Here is a 14074-nt window from a genome sequence, read left to right on the forward strand (position 1 = left end):
CTTGCTAATTCCTACCCATTACCTATCTCTCATTTACATTTATGGCATTTGGCAGATGCCCTTATCCTTAAGTCTCTATCAGTAAATACATCCTGATACTGGTTCACTAGGTCATGGACTAAGAATAGCATCTGTCTAAAAACTCTGTTTGGGAGGTAATGAAGTAAGAAAAGAACACACACAACACAATTTAAGTAGTTCAGGAAGAGGTAGGTCTTTAGACATCGTTTGAAGACTGCCAGTGACTCAACTCTCCCCAATCACACGACAACTAACAACCAACTAGGTAAGGTGTGGCAAGCATGTGCCTCCTCCGAGGCACGTGAAGTCAACCTCCAGATCTTTTTGAGGCTCTGTGCTATTCATGCTGCCACAAATAATCATAATAAATAATCATAATAATAGTAAGAAGAAGAAGAAGAAGAATACCAGCAACTTAGCCGGAACTAGCAAAGACTCAGTGGTAGCACTGTAATGATAGTGTTATAGTTAGCATATGCACATATTTTTGTAATCAAGACAAAAGGTATTCCAGACAGCGGTGTTTCAGCAGGGAAAAATTTGCCTAGTGTGAAAGCAACCTAAGACCTTACACGTCTGATATATATAAGCGAATATACATTAGGAAAACTGAATTATTTTGCCAGGTCATCATTATTTTGACAGCAAAATATCACCACCTTTCGCCTACAGAGCTTCAACTCTGCTTTAATTACTTAAAAAATTGATTTCCTTACCTTCAACAGAGCCAGTGCCACATTGAAGATGATGTTCAGGCCCTGTAGAGAGATTCAAAAAGAGGTGTGAGGAGCACAAAGCATGCTAGAAGAGCACAGACATGAATGCTTCTGTAACACGGAGTATTTCAGTATTGCCTTTTTTTTTTTTTACACCACAGAACAATACACAGTGCTACAATAAAAAGGCTATGAATAATCCTTCAGCAATGAGTGAATTTATTTTTTTATTCTTCTGATATGTGGCTGTTTATTTGCACTTATTGTGTGGAAATAAGCAGAGCAACTTAAAAAATAAAACAGATGAACAAGAGCTAATTGAATGTGCTGAGGTCAGAAGCTTGGATGAGATATATTGGGAAGCGAGGACTCGCTAAATAAAACAGTGCTGACTTCCAGCTGAATTTCTCAACACAATATGCAAATGAAGGTTACTATGTAGAGGGAATTTGCATGCCTAGAAATAGTTCAGCAATACCATGAGCGAGAGAGTGACTGCTGAGAAGAAGAGAAGCAAATATCAGATGAAGCCTGAGTGATGGACATGTGGATGTGTGCATGCAGAGTGAAGGATGGACAGAAGCTGAACTGTGGGTGGTGCGCGCGCGCGCGTGTGTGTGTGTGTGTGTCTGAGAGCAGGTGCTATCACAGTAGCAATGGGAAATGCAGTGCTGAACTCAGCTCCGCATGGGAACATCCATCTCAAACATCGCTCAGACAACCCGTTCACATGGCAACACGGAGCTAAAAATATCCTCCGCACTCTATTAATAACTTGGACGAGTGACTCAGACAAACCTGACCCTAGATGGCGCCAGGAGGCTAGATAGGAATGGTGGGGAAATAATGGTGTGTTTGTGCTCTGCAGGGAATGAGGCAGCTCTGTGTCCCTCCCCATCCCCCTCCCTACACCCCACCCCCAAACACACACACACACACATTGTGTATCACACTGCAAAACAAAACAGAATTTGACTTCAAAGCTACTATACCTCATGATAAAGCTTGAGCTTAGGCTCATGGCTGTTTGTTCATCCCTACTTCCTGAAGGTGGACTGTCTTACAGGTGTTATACAGTATGTGATGTTTAAAAGTGTCTCTTATAAAATTAAAAACTGTTCAGCAACACTGTAATTCACAATATTGCCATGCAGGGTGTTTGGCTAGTTTCATCTCAGAATTCTATTTACATGTTTTTGGTTCAGAATTAGCTCTGCCCTCGAAAGACACAACACAATACACATCTCAATATTTAGCATATGATACAATACAAAAATTATGCAATTAAACAAGTAACAGTTCAATACATTATTGATTTGATACTATTCGGATCATCCGGTTTTTCGGTAACATGACAAGCTGCATGTTTTTGTCTTATTAACTTATCGAATGAGAGAAAAAAAGAGCGACTGGCTTGACGGTGGGAAATTTTTTTATAAAAACAATCACGAAAGCTAGTGTATCAATTCAATTAAAACTCGACCGATTACATATTTTCAAATTACATAATTCATAATCGATGCCCGTTTGTCATGTATACATCAACCAATCGTGATGTGGCACAACAAACTCAAATTTCATGGGACAATATGGAGCAGAGCGGTAATTTCTGGGTCTAATTCATAAATCTGTTGAAAACTACATAGCCAGTGTGTTTTCAGTTTTTAAACAAAGGTGAAATGGCTAAAAGAAAAAAAGACGGGGAGTATCACCCTTTCCAGTCTGTACAGACAGACAAATTTGCATATTTGGAAGTCACATTAATAGTAAGTAGTGTTCAATTTATTCTTATGCACGCACTACATCTTGTATTGATTTACCATTTGATTAAGCTATCATAGTTGGTTAAATGAAGTCCAAGTACAACCTACAGGCCTATTAGGTGAAGTGCAGGCTGCCAGGCCAAGAACACACAAAATGTGAAATGACCTTTATTACATTACCACTTTTTAAAATTATACAATAATAGGATAGATAATAACTATAATGATCAGAAGACATATAAAAATGTAAAAAAAAAATAAAAAATAAAAAATTAACTTTTCTCTGGCTCTTTAAAGAAAAAAAAATATATATATATATATATATATATATATATATATATATATATATATATATATATATATATATTTGCCTTTTATGGCTCTGCCAGCTGAAAAGATTCTGACCTCTACTTTAATCCCATCATCCCATCTACAGACAAGAATAACTGTATAAATTTAATTTTTTAATTCCTAGGGATTGTTATTAATAGAATCAGCCAAGAACAAGAATCTGAGGCTATCACAGGCACAGACTGAAACTGAGAAGAAGACTAGGTGATTTTTTTCTTTCTTCTAATCTTCAACTGTCTGGTTTGGGTGAGTCTATGCCCATGATAACCACAGACTGCTGTTCTTGACTGACAGGAGTGGAATCCAATGTGGTCTTCTGCTATTGTAGCCCATCTACCTCACTGTTCAATGTGTTGTGCATTCTGAGATGCTTTTCTGCTCACCACGGTTGTAAAGAGTGATTACATAAGTTACTATATCCTTCCTGTCAGCTTGAACCAACCAAGTGTTTCCACCCACAGAACTGTGACCCACTCAGACTCTTTTGTTTTTCACACTCCGTAAACTATAGAGACTGTTGTGTGTGAAAATCCCAGGAGACCAGCAGTTTATGAAATACTCAAACCAGCCTGTCTGGCACCAACCACCATGCCATGATCAAAGTCACAGACATCACACATTTCTTCTTTCTGATGTTTGATGTGAACATTAACTGAAGCTCCTGACCTGTATCTGCATGATTTTTTGCATTGTGCTGCTGCCATGTGATTTGCTGATTAGATAAGTGCATGAATGACCAGGTGTACAGGTGTTGTTAATAAAGTGGACGGTGGGTCATTGTGTAATTAAAAAAAGCATTGTAACAGAAACAGCTACAATTCCTCTAGCTTATTAGTCATCAGACTCTCTTCATCCTTTGAGAGAATTAATAAACAAATCCAGACTATAAGACTAGAGGGAAAAAAAGGTGTTAAATGTGCAAAGGTGTCTACACTATAAAAGAACTCGAGGTAAAGAATAAACGACAGAAGACAGATAAAAGACAAAGAGTGGGATAACTGGGCAGAGAGGCAGAAAGATAGAGACGTGCCCTTAGACACATCTAACAGATTCTCATCATGCGACTCATTGACTGAAACAGACCGAGGAAACTTTTAATTATTCCGCTGCGGGCTACAACCCCGCTGAATGAATGGTGAAGAAAAGACCAAGAGGCCGTCAAAGGAAAATAAAAAGCCAGCACACAATCTTCTGGAGAACATAAACCAATTTCAAAGAAGTCAGAGAAGAGAGGCTTTAGTGATTCTCCAAGAGACTTATATTTAACAGAGCTAACTAAAACCAGTGCCTGACTAGGCAACTTTCTATAGAAAATGTGTAAAACAAAATGAATAAAAAAATAATGGTGTTCCTTCACATGAGGTCTGTCTGAAGAAAAAAAAAAACCTGACAAACAAATAAACACAGCAGCTCATTGTCTTATGATCGTCTTCAATATTGAACTACTGAAGCAATTAAAGAAATAGTTCTACTAATTAAATGTACAGTTTTTCCCTTTACCAAATTTAGTTGATCTTTCAAGATGTCGGCATTTGAAATTTGCTTCTTTAGTATTTCACTGAAGTTTAGAGGTTAATATAGCTTGCAATCATGTGAAGTTTACAGCTACCAGTTTTGCATCAACATGTACACAAATTGTTTTACAAAACAGCAGAGAAACTGCATACATTTTTTAAAATCTGCAAATTAAATGGGAATTAATAATCCAGATCATTTCTTTAAAACTCAAGCCTAAAGGTTTGGGCCATACCTCCTGAGTCTGATGCTGGTGCAGAGTGATATGAAGCTAAAAAACTTTTAGCTAAAGATGGAGCTATGCTTGTGATGTCAGAATGCACAGACACTGAAGAATTCAACACGGTTTGGCGTGAGTGTGTGATGATTTAGACACAATGCTAAACTGGTGGCTATAGGCTTCCCTTACTTGTTAGCCAATTTAGCCTTGTAGCTTCAATACAAATCTAAAGAGAGATAATTGACCCCCATCATGTCTTGGTTGATTTAAAAATCATGTAAATGTCATTTTCACCAAACTATCGCTTTAAAAAAAAGAACGTTTGTTTGCAGTATAACTAAATTGTTTATGCAAGTTGATGAAAGATGCCATTTCTTTATATACGAATTGCTCAAATAACACTGAAAAAAACCAACACAGCTGCTGCTCTATTATCTTCTCCTAAAGTGAATTCCTGATGCTATGTAATGCATTAGTACATAATTGCTGAAGTCAATGAGTGGTTTGTGTACCTCACACAGCAGCAGGTCGGTGATGTGGAAGACCATGCAGAGGGGGAACTTGGCAGTAAAGAGGGTCAGGAACCACTGGGAGGCATACATGTGAGCCTCCAGATTCAGATCCTGGAAGTGAGACCACAAATCTGGGAGCTGCTCCTACACACACAGAGAGAGAAAGAAACAGGAAAAGAAACGTTAAGAGAAGTACTATTTGAATTAAAACACTGACCACATGATTGGTTTCAGTTCTGTAGTATATACTATATATCATTGCTTTTCCCTTTTATACTTTATATTTGTATGTCAGTTATGTGTTAAACTGTTGACAAACTAAATATTAATTACATCAAAATGTATTTTTTTTTTACCGTTTTACTCAGCATTTACTAGACTGCTCATATTTTAAAAAATTTTAATCTACAATTAAATCAGCCAGCAGGGGGTCATGCTCTTTGGTTTATGACGTACCTCATGGGAAAACAGACAAAAGCATGCAAGAGCGGGGGGGGGGACAGATGTTAAAAAGCTTAACAAGTCTGTTTTTAGGGGTGCAAACCTCAGGCCTCCACACAAGACACAATATGATGTACCTGAAATTTGCAAATGATGATAGAGAAGGACTTCTTCAGAATCAGAGTTACAGGCAAATAACCTCACTCACCTGTTAAATTATTTACACATCAGTTTAAATTAAAATATTGTTTATGCTTTTACACAGCAGTTCTTTGCCTTTTTTCAAAATAATTCGAACTTCAAGTCAGTTACAGTCAATAATAACCAATGTATGGTTGTAGTATCAATTCATTTCAATATCTGTTGTATCATTACACCCTTACCTGCTATATTTTATTCAGTTAGTGCTAATGTAGCTAGGAAATAAGTGAAGCTTATATCTACCAGTTTTGCATCATGCAGACTGTATGTTTCAAGCATCACACAGTCACTTCAAAAGACATTATTTGGGTCAGTAGTGTGTACATACAAATAAATATACACAAATATAGAGTAAATATACACAAAATTTGATCTGTTAATTAAATTGGAACTTCAGGATTAAACCTTGACATAACATTAAAAAAGAACCAGAATCAATTAATCTGGTGGTAGTAAGAGTCAAGGCAGTAAGTAATTCATTCATAAAGCTGAAGATGGGGGTTTCAACTTATCTCTTTAATAAGCCTCTCAAAATAACCTCTTCACACAAGCAGCCCAGACAAATGATCCAGCAGCAAAAAGTTTTTTTTTTCCCTCTCCAGGTCTGATTAGAGATTTTATCAGAGATAATGTGTGGGGATGTAGGCCAAGCACTAACAATAGAAGCTGATGTCTAAAAGAAGGGGAAAAAAGCGCTGTTCGGGGTGGATGGGGTTGGGGGTTGGGGTGGGCTACTAAAGATGGGAATTCTTTCAGAGAGCCCGCTGTTTGCCCAGCATGGGTTCCTACACCTCTCTGTGTGTGTGTGTGTGTGTGTGTGTGTGTGTGTGTGTGTGTGTGTGTGTATACGTACCATCCCTGAACCAATCGATACTAACACTCTAGTCATGGGGGAACCTATCAATACTAACTGTATTGGGCTGAGTGCTGAAAAGAAGTTTTTTGGCACTAATTGCATTTCAAGACAAAATTAAAACCCATTTTGCAGAGGTGTTGCTCTAACAGCTTACAGAACTTGTGCTCTGAAAGCTCCTCTTGTAAGCTCCTGCTGTTTTCACATTTCACACACAATGCTACTTACTAAAAATCATGAACATGCACCAGTGTACCAATGCATCAACAAAATAAAGTTAATAAGCATACCTTGCAGTTTGTGTGTGTGTACACATGTGTGTATAAGAGCATGTTTACACAGATTACAGAGATTCAGGTTTCATCATATGATAAAGTTGATCTGGTTACAAGAATGTTTTAAACACAAGTCAATGGCATATTTTTACAGACTGAAGAGTACATTTTGATTGTATTAACCTGTATCAGGCGCTCCAACTGGTAGAACTTGCAGTGTAGATCCTCAAAGTTGTTCCTGTAGAGATCCCTGAGTTTGTAGTCATACATGATCTTCACCAGCACACAGAATGCTTGCTCTTCTGGCATCTACAAACACACACAGAGCCGCAGGCTGGTTTTATTGCTGTAATGCATGAATTCTGGTTCTTAACCATCAAAATATTTATTATCCCTTCCAAATGCTTTAGGCCTTTGATAAATATCTCAAGCTCACTGTCCTCAGTGTCCATGGGCATTTCCCTAACTAGCTGTACATTTTTCTTTTAAACACTCTTATTTAATATATGTTTCTAGAGACATTCTTGAGGAAATATCTCTAATTTTTTTGTCTTCATGTTCCACCACAGATCTCCAGGGTTGTTTCTTAGCTCAGGTTACTATCTGTGTGGAAGTTCTCTTGTTCTTCCTGTATCTATGTGGATTTCCTCCCACATCCCAAAAACATGCTTGTAGGTGCATGCCATGCAATGGGACTGCTCTCCTTCTCGAAATGAAATCCCTCCCCAAAAATGAGACAAATTTAAAGCCTTTATTTGGCACATATACATGACAGCACAGTGAAATTCTTTTCTTCACACGTCCCAGTGCAAGGGCCCAAAAGTAGCTGCTGGGGCTTGAACCCCCAACTTTCTGATCAGTAACCCAGAGCCTTAACCATTAAGCCACCACTGCTCTAAATTAAACATCAAATCTTACTGGCAGGGTTGCCAAGTCTCAGCAAAATTTCCAGCCCAATTACACCTTAAAAACGGCACAAAAACACCTGAAACTAGCCCAAACAATTTTGGACATTAAAAAATGAGACACATTTTTATTCTTTTTCTCAGCCTTTGCATGGGGAAACTGATTTTCAGTTTCTGCAATATGCCTTTTTATTATAGCCAGGTACAAATATTATCCAATCCAAAAACCACTTTTCCCTCTTAGAGCCACAAACATAATGTATTGCATTTAAAGACAATGGTCTAAACCTCTTCTGAAATCTACATGCTATGGAGATAATACCCGCTATTGAATGTGGTTCCTATGAATAAGCAGAAGCATTTGAGTTGGACTAGTTTGACCTGGGTGAAATTCAGTAATATAATTTTAAGGGATTTGGCTAACTGATTCAGACAGAATAAAGTGTCTGTGTAATTTGGCCAAATTACCATTAATTTATTACACAACAGGTGTGACAATAACAACAACACGGCACGTACATTACTGTGAGGCTGATACAAATAGGACTGCTATTACTAGGAACCTGGTCATTTGTCTTGTAAAATGTTACAACATTACCACTTTGTATTAAATCATTTTTTTTTTTTTTTACAGATGATATTAGAAAATGTAGCACCACTCTAGCTAAAACAACAGGGCTTTAGTGTGATAACGTGCTTGTGAAATAGTTGATCCTTTCCTCTAAAGATAAGCTGCTCACAGTAGAGGGGAATTCTTCCTGAAAGCCTGCATAACAACAACCTAGAGAACCTCCATCACATATTAATAAGTAGCAGTTAGCTAAATACTGTATACTGTATGCTGAAACTCACAGGATCTCCAGCAAGTCTATACTGGTTTAACACAAATGTGCAGTGGTTTAGTAGAGAAAATTAAAATGCTAAAAAATCAGTTACAGGAAAAAAACAAAACAAAACAAAAAACCCAAGAGTTGAGGTTCAATGATAAAAGCAGTAGTGAGATTAGATCGAGAGCCTGAGATGAGACGAGTGAGATAGCAGGAACAATACTAGGCAGAAGAGGGAGAAAGAGATACTGAGAATGTGACAGTGATGGAGACCAAGAGTCAATGAGTGAAAGTCAGTGAGAGACTGGGAGCAAGACGGAGCGGGCAAGAGAGATTGGTGTTACATAAAGGGCTTGTGGTGGATGAGCGGGAGAAAACTGAGAAATTGAGGACAAGATCCTTAGTGAGCCATGGGCTTTGACAGAGATTGCCAAGGGACTGTATGTGAAAGATTTAAAATGTGTGAAAGCAGAGAGCGTCTGAGAAATCGAGTGAGGTCTCATACTCTGTCATAATGTGGTTAAAGTGAAATGGTTTGCTGCAAGTGCTGTAGAAAGCGTTTGTCTGGTGCCAAGTTGTAGCCCGTGTGTGTGGTTGTATTTGAGGGAGAGAGGTTAAGGTGGGTATTAAATCACAGAGACAGTGTGTGTGTCCAGAACTGAATGGGCTCCTGCAGGTAGACAGTCTAAGGCATTAATATTCCTGTCACCTCCTGGGCTTCCTGGGTAAGAAAACCTCCATACATATACACACTTCCAGAAGGCAGAGCTTCCGTAGAAAATGTTCAAGTATTACTTGCTCAGTCTTAAAGTTACAGTTTGTAATGTTTAAAATTTATAACGTTGAAACTCAAACATTCGTTTCAGACTTCTTTTTAAAATATCTGGACCCTGAAATTAGCCAGAACAGAGCTGCTCAATATTCTGTAAAAGGCAACTCATGAGGCTTGTATACGTTTGACAGAGGAGGAGAAGTAAATTGTGAAAAAGGTAGGTTTGTCATTGTTTTTATTGCAATTCCCTCTCAGTTAATAGATGGTTGTAAAATATAATAGATAACTGCAATCAACCTTTTCTAACATTTACCCTTTTGTAACTCCCTGAAATTGCTTTCAAATTTTCAACACATATTTGCTATTTGGTTTAATCACTGAAGGTGCTGGAACCTTATTTTCATTCTTGGGATTTATCTTCTTCTTCTTTTTGCCTTAAACCAAACTGTAAGTTGTAAAGACATGAAACCTGGTAATTGAATCAAATCAAATCAGTAGTATTCCCTCCCACTACTCCGGCAAGCGAGATGGGCCTGATTGGCCTAATTGTGGCTGAAATTTGGTATGCTGCATCTATACGCTAATCAGTAAGTGGATTTTTGATGATGACCTAATTACGAAAAAAGACATGGTCACCATCAGCCAATCAGCTTTCAGGAAGCATCTGACATTGAGACATCATCATGACACTTGAACAGTAGGATCGGGTAGGGACCCACAACTATCTGAAGCAATCTCACTCAGACTGGCCACTGGGGGAAGCTATTCATGCCAGTGAATACAAAAACAAACATATCTTTTGGAAAATAAGAGATACAGTGGGCTTTTTTTAGGTTGATTCTTTTCCTCAAATTGTAGAAAAAAAATTGCTTTTTGGAACATTTATCTCCACCCATTTAAATTTGTGACAATTCGTATAATATGCAAAATGAACTTTTGCAAACTAGTCCAAGGATTTTTGGCCTATCTTCACAATTGTGGTATAAAACTATTCAGCAGAGTGTGAAACTCAGTAATTGTCAAAAACATGTTGAGATTTGTAAACAGTTTGGCCACCACACATTAATCAATTCTAAGCAGGCAGAGCTGGTTTACTTAAACAGCTATAATTCATCAGTGGTTAGATGGATTTAAACCAAACCTGAAAGACATGTAAAGGACAAGGTTATGAGGATGTCCACATAATTGGGGTGTGGTGAATGGGCATGTTCATTGAAAGGGGATGGAGTTAGCTTAAATTAGCTGTTTCTCAAGAATGTCCTTTTGAGTTGAAATTTGGTGTTCTGTATTGTTCTGCTAACCTGTAACTGGATTTTTAATCATCATTTAATTATTTGAAAAACAAGTAATGGGCCTTCAGCCAATCAGATTTCAGCAGGCACTTCACACAACTACCACTAAGCTATCAAAACTTGATAAGTATGCTCATCTATGGTCTTTTTATTGTTCTTTGTATCTTGGCAAGAACTGGCCATTGGGGGGTGGGGGTGGGGGGCACCTATTTGCAAAGAGTGGTTGGACCCCAAAGATCACAGCTTGCGGCGATATTATTTTTGCTTCTGGTTTTCCATGCCTTGTTGTTGCCATTCTACTTCTTTTTACAATCTGCCATTCACCTTGAATTGTAATAGTACAAGTGATTAATACTTACATGCAACAACAACACTGCAGCCAGGAAGGACTGGCCTTGGCAATATCCAATCTCCTCGTCATAGACAGAGTAAGCCTGCAGACAAAAGACCCTCTTAGTGCACATAAAATCATTTTAAAAAGAGTTCATGTTACTATGATATACTCACAAACCTTTTGTGTAAAAGGTTACATTACTCTATTTTTACCCGTTTCCCCCACATTTTGGTCTTCTGCTAATTCCTAATCACTAGCTAACTCTCCCCTACCAATCGGGGAGTGTGAAGGCTAGTAAGGCATGTGAAGAATAGACCAGAACTTTTCAAAACACTCGGAGGAAAGCACTATCCGTTCTCTTGTGCATACATGAGCTCACAGATGCCCACGATTGGCTAGCGTCTCTGTGAGAAACACTATCATTTCCCACTCAGAGAGCAAGGCCAATTTTACTCTCCTCGACTACTGGCCATGGATGGCTGTGGCACAGTCAGGAATCAAACTTACCATCTCTCAAAAGCAGAGTTAACACTTTTCTGTTGCACCACTTTGGAGCCCTGTTCATTAATGTTTTAATCTGGTAGTGCTGATTTAACAACAGAAACATAGCCTTTGCATCCAATTTAGAAATTTTTTCTTCTTAGGGGTGTCATAGTAAATTTCAAAAGAACTACTACTAATCTCTTCCTGAAAAAATATCAAGAACATGTTATCAACCTACAGAATGAAACATATAGACTACGTTTACATGGACAGCAGTAACTAATTATTGACCTTACTCTGAGTAAGACAATATTGTGATTAAGGTGTTTACATGAGTATCTTTTAGAATACTCCTCTCATGTACCCATTTTACATGTTATAGAACATAGTTCGATTAACAGCACACGTCATTACGTCCCTGCGCCATGCCGTCCGACGTTCCCTCCAGGATTTCACGTATCAACATACAGTTCATCTTCGTTATGGTACCGTATACAGTTTTGGGTGTTTTATTAAAATTTTTTACGAATGCTTCAAGTGCGGTTAATTATTTGTCATGCTGTACGTGCAAATAGACGGCTGCTTGAAGCCGTGGGCTGTGTCCCAAACCGCGTACTTACCGTCTATATAGTAGCCGAGATACATGTATGTCTCCCACTACAGGCCGATAGTAGGCAAGTACGCGGTTTGGGATGCAGCCGTGCTCTCTTGTTTGCCGTAAAACGGTTGAGCACTGCCGTGTGTGATCGTGTAATGCAGTGAAAACTCCCACACGACATTAACAGTGTGATTAAGGTGTTTACATGTCTGTAATGCATGTTGATAATGCAACTAAAACAGGAGTACTCCACATGTCTTCATTCGATTTGTGTTTACTTCGAGTATGACCTTAATCGGATTAAGGTAATTAAAAATTGCTGTTTACATGCTAGTTTCTTAATCAGAGTATTGTCTTAATCGGGTTAACAGTGGATTATTGTTGTCCATGTAAACACACTGATAGACACATCTGAATATGCAAATAAATTCAGAATGGAATATATCTTGGCTAATTAGGTTTCCGGAACACAAAAATGAAACTGGGAGCAGTATGCGTGATGCAAAAGGCTATATCAGTGGTGTCTAATCTTATCCACAATGGGCCAGTGTGGCTGCAGGTTTTCACTCCAACCAAACAGGAGCCACAACCGATTCCAGTTGTTTAGTCACTTTGTCTTGGCCTTCAGTCAAATATCAGGCGTGGCTCCTGCTTGTTATTATGACAGAAATTACATGATATTTGAATGAGCATATTAATAAAATGCTGTGGTTTGAATTACAGCCAGAACCATTGTCAGAGATGCTGTTATAGAATATTTATACCTTCTGATCAATCAAGCTAAAAAATTCAACAACTCTGTGGGATTTACTGTGGGATGCAAATTTGAACCATCAGGCTAGAAAAAAAAAGCAATACGACCTGTAATGTAAATACTGAACAAAAAAAGAACCGGGAAGAAGCCAAAGCTGAACAGTTAGAGCTTGTAGATTAATGCTGTGCTATTTTTTTCTTCCACCAGTATCATTGCTCACCTTGCAGATCTTATAGAGTGAATCTTGTCCGTCACCGTCTGAGTCCTTAAAGTAGTCATGAGCTGGGAAGGTTCGATGGATGTCTCTGGTAATGACACCTTCCTGTGGTGAGTCCTGGAGGTCACATCATGCAACCGAACACAGAGAAAGGACATGCTGTAATGTGGTTGCCTGGTGGCTTCATCCTTGTAACACTACAGCTGAAAATAGTATCCTACAATAGGCTAATTGGTGGGTGGGGATGATGCCAAGTCTACAATGAGATTTACAGCACTTCCACTCCTATAAATATAAGCACAAGCAGTTGTTAACAGGGTCTAAGAACTTTTCACCACGATGGAGGACAATGTAGAGCTCTGAAATATATGACCACTGTCCTCTGCACAGAAGCAAGTCATTACTGTATTTCCTCTCCATAAACAAAGTCTAATTACGACTACATTAATTCTGCAGCAGAATGACAGCCGTAAATATAAACTATAAAGAAATGTACAGCATGTGGAAAGTAGTCAGCCAAAGGAAAGAAAGTTTAAATTAGATTTCACACTGCAACCAAGTGTAAGACAGCAATAATTACAAAAAATAATCACAACTGTCAAAATAGGCAATGTATAGGTATTTTACAAAAGCACTTTCCCTCCTTACAGCCATTTTTTGTACTGCACTTGATAGCTGAATAAGTCAGGCTGAAATGTCTGTTGTCAACAAAGCAAAAGTGAGAGGCAGAAAGTCCTTGAGAAAGAGAATAAACATTTAATCCTGAAGTGTTTACATAGCTCAGACTGATGGAGAGAGAAACACGGCACAACTTTTCTTTTCACTGTGCTGAGCGTTTGATAGCTAAACAACAAAGAAGACAAAGCGCACACAGTGTTTACTTTCAACATATTCAGAAATCTTTTAAAGGCCTTCAGAAATCACTGAAACATGTCAGCACACCGGCATGCAAGAAGAGTAGGGCTATTCGCAATAACTAGAGTTTTTAGTTGGCAGGGTGATGTTTTTAATTTATATGCAAATA

General features: G+C 38.3%; 1 protein-coding gene across 3 annotated transcripts in view; it reads right to left on the reverse strand.

Moving 5' to 3' along the window:
* Positions 1 to 14074, reverse strand: part of rabgap1l (RAB GTPase activating protein 1-like) — a 121484-nt gene that overhangs the window by 25800 nt on the left and 81610 nt on the right. For all 3 annotated transcript variants that reach the window (XM_053635012.1, XM_053635011.1, XM_053635014.1), the window contains exons 14-18: positions 13054 to 13167; positions 11024 to 11098; positions 7052 to 7177; positions 5099 to 5242; positions 738 to 779 (exon numbers count right to left, since the gene is read on the reverse strand). In XM_053635012.1, coding sequence (XP_053490987.1) covers positions 738 to 779; positions 5099 to 5242; positions 7052 to 7177; positions 11024 to 11098; positions 13054 to 13167 — 501 coding nt within the window. The remainder of the gene's footprint in view (positions 1 to 737; positions 780 to 5098; positions 5243 to 7051; positions 7178 to 11023; positions 11099 to 13053; positions 13168 to 14074) is intronic.

Source organism: Ictalurus furcatus, chromosome 10 (genome assembly GCF_023375685.1).
Source record: "Ictalurus furcatus strain D&B chromosome 10, Billie_1.0, whole genome shotgun sequence".
In the NCBI taxonomy this organism is placed as follows: domain Eukaryota; kingdom Metazoa; phylum Chordata; class Actinopteri; order Siluriformes; family Ictaluridae; genus Ictalurus; species Ictalurus furcatus.